Source organism: Paramisgurnus dabryanus, chromosome 18 (genome assembly GCF_030506205.2).
Source record: "Paramisgurnus dabryanus chromosome 18, PD_genome_1.1, whole genome shotgun sequence".
Lineage (NCBI taxonomy): Eukaryota > Metazoa > Chordata > Actinopteri > Cypriniformes > Cobitidae > Paramisgurnus > Paramisgurnus dabryanus.
In genome coordinates, this window is record NC_133354.1 from 34187101 (window position 1) to 34202458 (window position 15358).

Sequence of the window (15358 nt, forward strand, 5' to 3'; positions counted from 1 at the left end):
TATATGATTATACTCCAAGCCAAAAGTAAAACGATCCAACTCCCGTGTCTCTACGATGTTCTGATGCGGAGATATAAGGCTTTGTTTATCCGGTTGCTAGGGTACTGTATTTCGTTGCTAGGGAAAAAATTGCCATCCACTAGTGATTACCCTCCGAGTCACAAGTCAAACGGTCCAACCCCCGTGTCTGTACAATGTTCTGATGCGGAGATATAAGGCTTTGTTTACTCTGTTGCTAGGGTACTGTATTTGGTTGCTAGGGAAAAAATTGGCATCCCATAATGATTACACTCCGAGTCACGAGTCAAACGGTCCAACCCCCGTGTCTCTACGATGTTCTGATGCGGAGATATAAGGCTTTGTTTACTCTGTTCCTAGGGTACTGTATTTGGTTGCTAGGGAAAAAATTGGCATCCCATAATGATTACACTCTGAGTCACGAGTCAAACGGTCCAACCCCCGTGTCTCTACGATATTCTAATGCGGAGATATAAGGCTGTGTTTACTCTGTTGCTAGGGTACTGTATTTGGTTGCTAGGGAAAAAATGGCATCCACTAGTGATTACACTCCGAGTCACGAGTCAAACGGTCAAACCCCCGTGTCTCTACGATGTTCTGATGCGGAGATATAAGGCTTTGTTTACTCTGTTGCTAGGGTACTGTATTTGGTTGCTAGGGAAAAAATTGGCATCCCATAATGATTACACTCAGAGTCACGAGTCAAACGGTCCAACCCCCGTGTCTCTACGATGTTCTGATGCGGAGATATAAGGCTTTGTTTACTCTGTTGCTAGGGTACTGTATTTGGTTGCTAGGGAAAAAAATGGCATCCCATAATGATTACACTCCGAGTCACGAGTCAAACGGTCCAACCCCCGTGTCTCTACAATGTTCTGATGCGAAGATATAAGGCTTTGTTTATTCTGTTGCTAGGGTGTTCATATTTGGTTGCTAGGGGCGTGGCCTGGGAGTGGCCAATGATGTGGCTAGTTATTACACTCCGAGTCACAAGTAAAATGGTCCAACCCCCGTGTCTCTACGATGTTCTGATGCGAAGATATAAGGCTTTGTTTATTCTGTTGCTAGGGTGCTCAAATTTGGTTGCTAGGGGCGTGGCCTGGGAGTGGACAATGATGTGGCTAATTATTACAGTCCGAGTCACAAGTAAAATGGTCCAACCCCCGTGTCTCTACGATGTTCTGATGCGAAGATATAAGGCTTTGTTTATTCTGTTGCTAGGGTGCTCAAATTTGGTTGCTAGGGGCGTGGCCTGGGAGTGGCCAATGGTGTGACCAGTTATTACACTCCGAGTCACAAGTAAAACGGCTCAACCCCCGTTTCACTACGATGTTCTGATGCGGAGATATAACTGTTTGAATTTTATGTTGCTAGGGTGCTCAAAAGTGGTTGCTAGGGGCGTGGCTTAATACCTATGTAAGGATCCTGAGGGACTGATTGGATGCCTGAGTAAAATGAGTCCACCCCCATGTCTCTATGACACTGTGCTGCAAAGATATCCATCTGGGCATTTTATAATGGCAGTCTATGGGAGATGTTGCTAGGGTGCTCAAAAGTGGTTGCTAGGGGCGTGGCTTAATAACTCTGAGATGATCCTGAGAGACTGATTGGATGCCCGAGTAAAATGAGCCCACCCATTTATCTCTACGACACTGTAAAGCAAAGATATCCCATCTGGAACGATTTTATTCCCTTATATGGGCATGTTTCCTGCCCCATTATAAGTCAATGGGAAATTTCGGGTGCCTCTTACACCCCAGAGGTACAACTCACACCCCAATGTAATGTATGTTCTTACAGAGCCTACCACCCTCTTCAAATGTTATAACCCACATGTTTCTACAAAATCCTCGAGCTGTGCTATGACCCGTGAAAGTTCGGCCCAATGTTAAGTCAATGGGATTTTTCGGGTGGTTTTTCGCCCCCCTTTCGGAAATCCTGCACCCGATCTCTTATAAAAGTCATAGCACACCTCTCCTCAATAAACCGGTCAATTTGTGCCCTCTTTCGTGTATCTACAACAAAACGTGCGGGACGAGTTACGCGCCGAAAAAGTGTGCAGACATAAGAATAAGATATAATAAGTATGAGCAATAATAATAGTGATGCCTTGCATAAATGCAAGCACCACTAATAATAATATCTTTGAGGAATAGTAATAGTGATGCTTTGCATAAATGCAAGCACCACTAATAATATCTTTGAGCAATAGTAATAGTGATGCTTTGCATAAATGCAAGCACCACTAATAATAATAATAAGTATGCAAGATAGTAATAGTGATGCTTTGCATAAATGCAAGCACCACTAATAATAACTAGATAGGTACATTTCCTGAAGAAAATGTGAAGTGGTGCTTGCCGTGGCAAATTTCGGGGGACAGTATATGATTATACTCCAAGCCAAAAGTAAAACAATTTAACCCACATGTCTCTACGATATTCTGATGCGAAGATATAAGGCTTTGTTTATTCGGTTGCTAGGGTACTGTATTTGGTTGCTAGGGAGAAAATTGGCATCCACTAGTGATTACACTCCGAGTCACGAGTCAAACGGTCAAACCCCCGTGTCTCTACGATGTTCTGATGCGGAGATATAAGGCTTTGTTTACTCTGTTGCTAGGGTACTGTATTTGGTTGCTAGGGAAAAAATTGGCATCCACTAGTGATTACACTCTGAGATACGAGTCAAACGGTCCAACCCCCGTGTCTCTGCGATGTTGTAATGTGGAGATAAAAGGCTTTGTTTACTCTGTTGCTAGGGTAATGTATTTGGTTGCTACACTGTAACAAATTTCTGTAGTTTTCACAGCATTATTACTGTAAAATGAGCAAATGCTTACTGTAGAACTTGTATACAGCAAGTTGCTGTAGATCTGCAAAGCATCATGGTCTTTTTCCAACGGCGGGTAAATTCTACAGTAAAAATATTTTTTCTGTGAATCACAATACAGCAATTTCTAGAGGATTTTTTTCTTCAGCCAAGGAAAGCTACGAGATTCCACATTTTCATCTGAATTTTCACTTCAGAAAGGTAAATTTGCTAATTTAATTCCAAAGTTTACTCTTGTAAAGTCACCTGTTTGTTCAACTTTAAGAGTGCACTGAGAGAGAGGAGTAATGAGCGACACACTTCCTAGTAAACCCGTCTCGTGTGTGCATTTAGCAATTTTATTACCACAAATATATATTTCTGCATGATTTCGATATGTTTTCTAGTCTGGCAACATTTTATAACGTCATAGTTAAGAGAAGGAGAATAATTTAATAATAAAAGTAATTGGCCGTGTCTCAATGCGAAGGCTGCATCCTCCGGAGGTCGCATTTCTCGGCTGCATACGTCATCAAAACTGTCTTGTTTCAAAATATTAACAATTATAAAGTTGACTGTTATTCTAAGTTAATAGTAAATTGTTTAATATGCTTATGACTTGCGAATCTAATGGTCAGTTAACTTAAATAACCCAGGGTTGATGACGTATGGACCCTGCACATGCGACATCCGCAGGCTGCAACCAGTCTCTCGAGCTGAAAGAAAACGCAGCTGAGGAGATATGAGGTAAGACTTATCCGGCAACATTACATTTATAACGTCTTTAATTTAATTATAGCGTTATCATTGTGAACCAAAATTAATTTAAAAGTGTGTATTTTTGTATTTATTGGCGCGATATTCGTTTAAATCTCTCGTTTTTTTCTCTTGCTCGCTTACGTTGCTGCCTGAGGAAACGGACATAAAGTTAAGCGGGCCGATTCGAAAGAAAACACAGTAACACACATTTTTCATAATTTCACGATTTTTCTGAACTTCATTGGAGGTCAAACTGCAGAAACTATAACGTTAGATTGTTAATAGCCTAATTTGAAGTGTTATACCCGACTTTTGGGAGCATATTGTATAAATATTTGTCTTATCTGGCGACATTACATTTATAACGTCTTTTATTTGATTAAAGAGTACCTAACGTTAGCATTGCTGAATTCAAAATAGTTTGAAATTGTGTATATATATTATAGTATTATAATATTCTCGCACTGTATTAAGATATTTCGAGATCTTACTCGTTCCTTTTTTCACCTCTTTTTTTTCCTTTCAGACTGCAGACAAGAGCCATCGACCATCGTTCCAGGTACATAAGTTACATGAACTGGCATGCATGATGATTTTCAAATGCAAGCAATGTTGTTTATTCTATGATTTATATATATATATATATATATATATATATATATTAATATATCAAACATGTTAAAGTGCACAGAAACCATGCAACAGGAAGAAGCTGTTTTTCTCTTGGTTGATGCAAGTTATTTTTGTACAGTATTGACACACTTTTTCTCTTATGAATATTGTACTTGTGATTTCTAATAGTTTTTATTTGTTTGTTTATTTTGTGTTACAGGAAACTTCCACCTAAACAGATGCTGAGGCCCAGATTTCCCTGCTAAGCACTCCAAGGCTCATCATGCTCGGTAAGATCCCAGCACTCGACATACACAATAGATGCCAATTATAAAGGGTTACTTCATCTATAAAGCATATTTGTATCGAGTCACTGTGTGGTGTGAACAAAGTTTTATTTCATCTTGCACATACATTCCAAAAATCTCTAGTGGTTATTGATCTAATAGGAAAAAAAGAGGTAGTTATGTAGGGCTAGTGTTTCAATAAATTTTGCTTATGTAAAATAGTAAACCATATCAGATTGAATACTGTGCAATGTCAACTTTTATTTAATATTTTTTAGGAGAGTCCATTCTGGGGACAAAAAATGGATGCTTTCCATCGAGGGCAGAGTTCTCCTCCAATTGAGTGACCGTTGTGATTTCACTTCTGCTCTAGCCATGTATGATGCAGCCACTACATTGGAATTTATCCAGAGGTAAGCACTTTTATATATAGTGTTTTTTATATAGTTTTGACTAGGAATGGGAACAAATATTGAGTACTCATTCTTTAACCAACTACCCGATTAGTAAAATACTTCTTAAAGTGTTTATTTTTGTTTATATCAACTGTTGTGCTATTGTTAAACATCATACATTTAATTTAACTCACCATGCAAACGGTAGAAAAGCAGCACAGCTAGTCTAATGCAGTGGCGGCCGGTGACTTCTTTTTTCGAGGGCGCACGATGCGAAGTTTGTCACAACATGTATGTAGCCCGTCATGTGTGTGGTTCGTCATTTCAAAATATGTGTTTGGCGCGTCGAGTGAAACAATACTTTTCCATTCACAAATCAACAAATATTTACCATAAATTTCACTGTTGTATCACTAACTGTAAACATGGTATTGTGGCAGAAATGTGGGATATTCATGTATAATTTTATAATAGTATTAAAGGCGGAGTGCACAATGTTTGAAAGCCAATGTTGATATTTGAAATCACCTAAACAAACACGCCCCTACCCCAATAGAATCTGGACCTTCTTTTAAAAGACCCGCCTCACACATACCCAACCCAGAAAGGATGTCGGTTAGTAGACACGCTCCTTACTGCTGATTGGCTTTAAGTGTGTTTTGGTAGTCGGCCCGTCTCCTTTTCCAAAGCGTTTTTCAAACATTGTGCACTCCGCCTTTAATGTAGACAGTTATTAAATAATAAATATTAAATTTTACTCCACAAACCACCAACAGAGCATATAAAAAATAAAAATTGTTTATTTAAAGGTGCAGTGTGTAAATTTTAGCGGCATCTAGTGGTGAAGTTGTGAATTGCAACCAACTGCTCAGTCCACTGCTCACCTCTTGCTTTTGAAACACATAGAGAAGCTACGGTAGCTGCCACCGGACAAACATGTCATAGTTGGAGACAACTTAGTAAAAAAGTTTGTCCGTTAAGGGCTTCTGTAGAAACATGGCTGCACAAAATGGCGGCTTCCATGTAAGGGGACCCTCTGTGTATGTAGTTAAAACGTCTCATTCTAAGGCAATAAACACATAACGGTTCATTATGAAAGGTCTTTATACACCCCTGATAATTAAGTTTTGTATATTATTTTGCATTTCTGTCAAGAGATCCTTCTTGAAATTACACACCGCACCTTTAAAACACTGTGAAGTAAACTTTTCTGTATATGTCATCAACCCATCTGTCTTGCTTATAAACTTTTACATTAATAGTCAATTTCTTTCACTACAGGGTAGAGTCCAGCCCAGGAAGTCAACTAGTTCAGGTCCAGTTTTAAAAGAATAATAGTTCTGAAAAAAAAACGTCTTGGGGAAAAACAATATTCAGGTTTGAAATCCTGCTGTAAATGTAAATCATTTAATTTTTATGCATTTGTAATTTACCAGAAACATTTAAATAAATATTGATTGTTTTGTGTGTTCAGAAAAGTGTTTTTGTATGAAGTGTTGAAATTAAATGAAATATTCACAGAAAAATTTTAACATATTAAAAAAATGTATGTGTTCAGAAAAGTTTTGAGATGTTCACAGAAAAAATTTAACATGTTGAAAAAAATGTATGCTATGCTATTTTTAATTTATGAATTTTTGTAATTTAAAGTGAGAAAATAAATGGCATTTTTGTGACAAACAGTGTCTTCATTTTACAGTACACAAAATAAATGCAGTAATCCCTATTACAGTAGTAGTTATGAAATACAGTACTGTGATTATTACTGTAAAATAGTTCACAGTAATTTTAATTTTACTGCAGTTACATTTACAGTAAGAATACTGTGAAATGAAATACAGCAACTTACTAGCTAATTGCTGCCAGCAAGTTACTGTATTTTTCACAGTATTCTTTTTACAGTGTAGGGAGAAAATTGGCATCCACTAGTGATTACACTCCGAGTCACGAGTCAAACGGTCCAACCCCCGTGTCTCTACGATGTTCTGATGCGGAGATATAAGGCTTTGTTTACTCTGTTGCTAGGGTACTGTATTTGGTTGCTAGGGAAAAAAATTGCATCCACTAGTGATTACCCTCCGAGTCATGAGTCAAACGGTCCAACCCCCGTGTCTCTACGATGTTCTGATGCGGAGATATAAGGCTTTGTTTACTCTGTTGCTAGGGTACTGTATTTGGTTGCTAGGGGAAAAAATTGCATCCACTAGTGATTACCCTCCGAGTCACGAGTCAAACGGTCCAAACCCCATGTCTCTACAATGTTCTGATGCGGAGATATAAGGCTTTGTTTACTCTGTTGCTAGGGTACTGTATTTGGTTGCTAGGGAAAAAAATGGCATCCACTAGTGATTACCCTCCGAGTCATGAGTCAAACGGTCCAACCCCCATGTCTCTACGATGTTCTGATGTGGAGATATAAGGCTTTGTTTACTCTGTTGCTAGGGTACTGTATTTGGTTGCTAGGGGCGTGGCTTGGGAGTGGCCAATGATGTGCCCAGTGATTACACTCCGAGTCACAAGTAAAACGGTCCAACCCCCGTGTCTCTACGATGTTCTGATGCGGAGATATAAGGCTTTGTTTACTCTGTTGCTAGGGTACTGTATTTAGTTGCTAGGGGCGTGGCTTGGGAGTGGCCAATGATGTGCCCAGTGATTACACTCCGAGTCACAAGTAAAACGGTCCAAACCCCGTGTCTCTACGATGTTCTGATGCGGAGATATAAGGCTTTGTTTATTCGGTTGCTAGGGTGCTCAAATTTGGTTGCTAGGGGCGTGGCTTGGGAGTGGCCAATGATGTGCCCAATTGTTACACCCCTAGTCACAAGTAAAACGGTCCAACCCCCGTGTCTCTACGATGTTCTGATGCCGAGATATAACTGTTTGTATTTTATGTTGCTAGGGTGCTCAAAAGTGGTTGCTAGGGGCGTGGCTTAGTAAGTCTGTAAGGATCCTGAGAGACTGATTGGATGCCTGAGTAAAATGAGCCCACCCCCATGTCTCTATGACACTGTGGTGCAAAGATATCCATCCGGGCATTTTATAATGGCAGTCTATGGTATAGGTTGCTAGGGTGCCCAAAATGGTTGCTATGGTAACCTTACACCCCATTGTGGGGGACGTCCTGACAGAGTCTAGCACCCTCTTCAAATTTAGTAACCCACATGTTTCTATGAAATCCTGTCTCGGACCTATGACCCGGCAAAATTTTTGCAATGGTAAGTCTATGGGATTTTGCCCCATTGACTTTTCATTGGGGCACTTTTGGGCACCTCTTACACCCCAGGGGTACAACTTACACCCCATTGTGATCCATGTTCTTACAGAGCCTACCACCCTCTTCAAAAGTTGTAACCCACATGTTTCTACAAAATCCTCGAGCGGAGCTATGACTCGTCAAAGTTGGGCGCAATGTTAAGTCAATGGGATTTTTTGGGTGGTTTTTCGCCCCCCTTTCGGAAATCCTGCACCCGATCGCTTATAAAAGTCATAGCACACCTCTCCTCAATAAGCCGGTCGATTTGAGCCCTAATTTATGGGTCTACGACAAAGCGTGCGGGACGAGTTAGGTGCCGAAAAAACGTGCAGATGTAAGAATAAAATATAATAATAATAATAAATATGAGCAATAGTAATAGTGATGCCTTGCATAAATGCAAGCACCACTAATAATAAGTATGCAAGATAGTAATAGTGATGCTTTGCATAAATGCAAGCACCACTAATAAGTATGAGCAATAATAATAGTGATGCTTTGCATAAATGCAAGCACCACTAATAATAAGTATGCAAGATAGTAATAGTGATGCTTTGCATAAATGCAAGCACCACTAATAATAATAATAATAATAATAAGTTTAAGTGCAACAACAGTATGTTGGCTTTCTCAAGCCAACATAATAAAAAAATATTTCCACACATATTCAACAGTGGACAAATATCTGACAGTATGCAAAGCAGATTTAACAAAGAAATAAAATGTAACAAAATTTTATGTAAAGATGTTTATAATTTTAATACTGTTATTCTCACTGTATTAAATAGCCTCTACCAACTTTTTCTTTTACAGATAAAAAGTTGAAGCGTCACCTGCTTGAGGACATACAAATTCCAGCTTTTCATGTTTATTTGAACGTCTTTGCTCCTCTGCTTTATCCTGACATTCACATTAACATTTATTCCATTTTGCTCACATTTCTTTATAGATAAACAATATCTTTGCCCTGTGTGGCATGATGTTTTTTTATCAGCGATAAAGGAATAAGGAAACTTTATTGTCTATAATGCAATTAATTTTTTTGAGTATCTTGAATATGTTAACAAAATGACTTGCCATTTTTTAACATAAATAATATGGTTACAAAAATGTTTTGATATTATAGCACAAATTAGATATTTAGAGATGAAACGGTTACAGCAGATTGTTACCAGTGATTTAGAACAAATAAAAAATGTGTGATTTGTTTAAATTCAATCTTTTTTCTGTCCAGTACACACAAGAAACTCTTTAGTCTCTCTTTTCATGCCTTAAAATGTGTCTTAAATGTTTTAATTTTCATTTTCATTTTAAAACACCACATTTATACTGTTATGTTGCTTGATTGTTTCCTAATAATTGGATTAAATGCCTAAATGTAATGTTTAACTGTTAAATTTGTCTCTAGGTAATGTTGGACTTTTTTGCAATTAGCCCAAAGAATGTGTTTATTCTGTGTTTGTGATTTTACTAAACCACATTGATATCATTACACTGTAAAAAATGATGTGTTAAATTTTTACACATTGTGTGGGTCAAGTTCATTACTAGCGTTACTTGCTGACAAGACATTTCTGATCTAATGTCGCAGGACGGTGGTGGGCGGCACAATGAATAATAACACAGAAGGTGTGTTAGTTTAGGGACAACACAAACTCATTTAAATTTCAGTAATTGTAACTGCGTTACTTGATTTAAAAAAAAAAAAAAAACTTAGTTACTTGCTCATTACCGCTTAAAGTAGTGAAATTACAGTAACGGAATAACAGTAACGGAATTACTTTGTAACGCATTACTCCCATCACTGTTTTAAACACAACTTGTGTTGTCCCTTTCATTTATTTTAATATGAAATAACGTATTAAATGGCATGACACACACAATGTGTAAACAATTAACACATCATTTTTTACAGTGTAAGTGAAATATGAACAAGGTTGTCTACTGAACCACTACTTTTCCAGTGGTTCAACACCGCACATTTGTTCATTAAGACTTGTTTAATAAAACATAGTAGGCATTAGTGAATTTGCAATATACTTCCTAGCCCTTGCAATCAGAGCTGCAAAACAAGATCTAATTAATAATTTGATCCACACTGCAAAAACGGATGGATCAAGTAGCTGAGTAGGATTCAACCCTAATATGCTAAGGGTTAAAGATGTGGTATTGATGATAGAAATATCAAGACAGAAACTGCAGTCTTTTTGGGTTAATCAATGCTTTTGATCAGGGTTGTTTTTGTATAATATTTTTCTCTGCAGTCTGATACGTTGGTATGACATGCTTAGAGCACTTTTATTAAGTTCTTCCAGAAGAAATAACTGGTATATTTGCTCTTCCTTTTATATTTAGGATTCAACCTTCAGCTTTAAGGAGAGCAATACTGCTTTCTGACCTAAAAGGCAAAATATTGTTTTTGTAAACCATTTTGTCTGCAGTCAGTTATATGTTTTAATATATAATAACCATTTACATTAGAAAATCAATGTTTAACTTAATGCATAAACATATTTATTTAATGTCACCTTTAATTAAACAAGTGGTGATAGAAATGCTATTTGTAATATATATGTTGTAGTCAAATTATCTTAAATTATTTGTTTAACTTTTTAATATATTTAAAAATATCTTTGTCATAATAGCTTGAAATATTTTGATGTCTAAATTTATTCAGAGTATTTGTTTATTGCAATGCTGGTAAAGAAAATATGAAAAGTATTACATAAATTGTACTTTTTTATAGGTTATTTAGTAATTTAGTAAACTCATATTAATAAGAACAATTTAGCACATTACATTATCATTAATGAGTCAAGAAAGAGGGTAGCCATATTTCCAATTTAGGATCAAAATGATCCACATTTTCACCATTTTGATATTGTATTAAAGCTATCTTTGTTTTGGGCTGTTTAACTGTTTTACTCTTTCACTGTTACAAGCAGAAAAAAAGCTTCTGCTTAGAATATATATATTAACACATCAATACATGTTTTACCTTTGCAACTTGTATGCACATTTAGGCCTTGTCCACATGGACATGGGTATTTTTAAAACCGTGACTTTTTTCACACAGTTCAGCCGTTCGTCCACAAGGAAACGCAGTATCAGGTCATTGAAACTGCAACCAGCGTTTCTGAAAATCCTCAGCCTGGCAGGGGTTTTCAAAAATGTTCAGTGTTGTCGTCTAGATATTAAAACCATTCTTTTTTTTTTGCTTCAGATTAAGGCTTCTGATTGGCCAACGTGGCTTTACAATTATGGTTATATCACCCCCTGATGGTGTGGCATGCTCTTGACAGGGCGTGATAGCCAGTGGTGTAGTCTAGATGTTTGTACTATACTGTGACTTTTCTCCTCTCACCCTTATGCTCACTAGTCCCAGCGCAACGCATCACCACACTCACAGATGCATACAGTATGGATCTTCATGTAACAGAGCATTCTGAAAGTGTACTCATAAACACATAAACTGAATGTGTTATCAACATGTCAGTTTATTATAAGAAAAAATACTTTAACAGCCAATAGGCAGCTGGGGAAACTGTTTAGACTTGTTTAGTGTTAATCAACAGCTAACTTGGGGCCAAAACTTAATCAACTGTTAATGAAAATTAAATAAACTGTTTACAATCTTCAATCCGTGGCTAACACATGCATAACTATTGATAACATTACAATGTGTAATTTAATGGTGTAAATGTTTTTAATTAATACACATTTAAGATGACCATGAATTAACTCTAATTTGCATAGTCATTGATATAAAAAGCTTATTTTTTGCAGATAATACAAGCATTGTCTAAAAATGAAAATAGGCTTTTACTTTTACTAAGACCATCATGTAGCCTAATATTAGACACCCAAACCAAGTGAAGAAAATTATCTTTAATTTGCAAGTCTGAACTGAACATCAACGCAGACATGAATTTCCTCACAGAAGTTTAAGATCATCTTGAACGTAGATATATAAATGAACACAGAGAAGGGAAGTTTAACACTGTGAAGCACAAGCAAACATGTTGAAACCATCAGGACATAAACAGGCTTATTTTATTGCACTTGAAACCTTACCTCCAGATAAAGTATTAAACTGGACTGATGATTTAAATGTTGTTTACTCACATGTGTGTTGTTAACTCTGCAGCACTGCTCCACTTGTTCACTTCTCCACATGGACTGTTTGTTTAGAGTGTCGCGTGAGCAGCTACACTGCAGGTTCGACTTCATTTGGCGCTAAGCAGACCTCTTGGTGATGTCAAAGTACCGCGAGAGCGATTCAAAGCAGATTTCTCCATGTGATAACTGGAATCGCTCTCGCGCTACTTTGTTGTCACTCGCCTGTGGGTTCTTGTGGCGCCACAGCAGTCTGCTCCCCAGTCACTCTAGCGCCGGTATAGTAGTAATTTGATTTCATATGCCGATCGGATCGCGCAGTTTGGCAGGAAGTCAAACACACCAAATATATAGCTTATGTATATCCATTTAAACCCGCAAAAGTAGCAAGTGTAGCATGCTAATGTTTAGTGCTTCACATCTAAATTATGACTAAAAGTTTGAAATGTCACAAAACCATGCTGTTAAGCATCCGCACGCTATTTTTAGTGGGTATACGGAAATCCTTGACAATTCCTAGTGGGTATACGGCGTAGTCCTGCATATCACGTAGACTACACCACTGGTGATAGCGTGTTTTTGCTTTTTCATGTAGAATTTCTAGGTTTCTTTTAAACTGAGCATGTGTGGAAGGGATTTTTTTAAACCGCAGGAGGAAAAACTCTGGTTATAAAAACACCAGTGTCAATGTGAACTAGGCCTTAGATTTACCAGAAACACTTTAATTTGTGCAGTTGGTGATATATTTGTTACAATTTAGGATGAATTAATTATGTTCTAAAAATATTTGTACTGTTGTATGAACTGAAGTTACCTATTGTTGCTAATTGTTATTATTGTTATTACAAAAAGACAATGTGATGATTTTATGCATGATTTTTTATGGTTTTACTTTTTATCTAAAAAAGGTGGGTTTAGCACTGTTTGTATATAAATAGTATAATACGACAGACTAGAGAAATCACAACTAACATTGACATGCCATAATCAATAAATTCCTTTAAGCATTTTTGACTTCCAATATTGAATACTTATTAAAGGGATAGTTTACCCAAAAATTTGAATTCTGTCATCGTTTTTTCATCCTAATGTTGTTAGGAACCTGTAGAAATGTCTTTTTGATTAACACAAAAAAAAATAATGATAAATGATGGTAAGCACACAGCTGATTGTAACCATTGAATTCCTTAGTAGAAAAACAAATACGATGGAATTCAATGGGTACCATCAACTGTGTGCTTATCATAATTTGTCAAAATATCTTCTTTATCATTTATCACAATACATTCATAATATTTGTTTTCCTGCTATGGAAGTGAATAGCGAATCAGAGGTGTGATTACCATTATTTTTTCTATTTAGTACCATTATTTATCCATTTATTCTTTTGTGTTCATCAAAATAAAAAGTGACACTTTAGACATTTTACTAACTATAAGGAACTTTGCGACTACTTATCAACTACCAATCTTTAGAGAATTAGTAGACTGTCTGCTTAATATTTACTAACGCTTTATTGTGATGATATCTCAACAAACATTCAACTGTCTATAAGTATCTTTGCAGGTGCATGTCAACTTATTCCAGTAACCTAAACCTCTTCCTTAACCCTAACCCTTACAGTCTACTAATACTCTAATGACAGTTAGTTGACGTATAGTTGCAAATTATTGAAAGTTAGTTGACATGTAGTTGCAAAGTTATTTATAGTTAGTAGAATGTCTAAAGTGGACTATCAAAATAAAGTGTAACCAAATAAAAATCTCATGCAGGTTTAGAACAACACAAGGGTGAGTAAATTACAGAATTTTTTTAATTTTTGGGAGAACAAGTGTTTTATTATGGACACAAATTTGTTTGAGTTTCTTTACTTGATAACTTGAGAAAGCCACATTTAGAAGTGCAAAAAATAAAGTGCATGAAAACGTGTTTTGTGTCTTCTAGTATGATGTGGATCAGTGCAAATGTTGATGTTCTTTGACAAATGTATTTTGTTGAGGCATGCTGTTTTTATACAGTTGGGTGATGTTTTCTGTGTAAATTGTATTTTCCACAGTTAATCTTTTTTTTTGCAAAATAAAAGTGCTTCACAAAGTCTTGTAGTTTTATTTTTTGACATGCCATTTTGTTACTGACAAACAGCAGATTTTACAACAATGACATGTGAATTCAAACAACTTAATTAGGACTGCATAACAACCAGTGGTGTCAAAAGTATTCATATTCATTACTCAAGTAGAAGTATAGATACTAGGGTTTAAAAAGACTTTTGTAGAAGTTGAAGTATCAACTCAAGCTTTTTACTCAAGTAAAAGTGAAAAAGTACTGGTTTTAAAACTACTTAAAGTATCAAGGTAAAAGTAATGTAAGGAAAAAAATGTCATTAGAGAAAAAAGCCTAGGCCGCACCACAGGGGCCTACTGTGCACTGCCCTATCTCCTCTAAAAAACGTTTCTAAAGGCCATAATAACTATAGTGTTATATTAAAAATGTTAATGTAAAAAAGTTTGGGATGCACTAGGGCCAGGGGTAGGCAACGTCAGTCCTGGAGTGCCGATGTCCTGCAGATTTTAGCTCCAACCCTTATAAAACCTTGGCTACTGTAGTTTCAGGTGACTTTATAGACCTTTATTAGTTTGTTCAGGTCTGCTTGATTAGACCTGGAGCTAAACACTGCAGGACATCGGCAAAAAGTCAAACTTCAGAGCAGTGCCGCTGGTGGCCAAACTTTTACAGTGGTGCCCTCTTTAGTTAAAAAACAACAAAATCACACACAACTATAGTATGTGTGAGAATAGAAATATGTTATTGTTATCATTTATAATTGTATTTTGACAGCAACACAAACTACAATTATAGAAATATGCAATTATATATTATAGCCTATATTTCTGCATCTGTACTTGTGTAGCTAATGGACTTTAGTACACTTTACTTTAGTCAGTATAAATCCAAGCAATTTTGGAAGATTACTAAATGTCTTTCTTGTAAGTAGAAACAGGTTAAGGAAACAGCTGATGTCTATTAACAAAAGCAAAAGTTTGTTTGATTGATTTAACACTCAAGCATTTAGCTAAGTAGGTTTTGTTAATGCAAATAAAATTAAG

At 36.5% G+C, this 15358-nt stretch overlaps 1 protein-coding gene and 1 long non-coding RNA gene across 9 annotated transcripts in view; both read left to right on the top strand.

Moving 5' to 3' along the window:
• Nucleotides 1–14346, top strand: part of camk2a (calcium/calmodulin-dependent protein kinase II alpha) — a 901358-nt gene extending 887012 nt beyond the window's left edge. For 6 of the 8 annotated variants that reach the window (XM_065287693.1, XM_065287692.1, XM_065287695.1 and 3 more), the window contains one exon: nt 8949–14346. In XM_065287693.1, coding sequence (XP_065143765.1) covers nt 8949–9088 — 140 coding nt within the window. In that variant the 3' untranslated portion in view covers nt 9089–14346. The remainder of the gene's footprint in view (nt 1–8948) is intronic. The other 2 variants (XM_065287690.1, XM_065287691.1) reach the window with 1 other exon arrangement.
• Nucleotides 3542–6766, top strand: LOC135782771 (uncharacterized). Its single transcript, XR_012335410.1, has 5 exons — nt 3542–3576; nt 4115–4147; nt 4421–4490; nt 4766–4900; nt 6164–6766. It is a non-coding gene; the product is annotated as an uncharacterized lncRNA (long non-coding RNA).
• Nucleotides 14347–15358: the final 1012 nt, after the last annotated feature.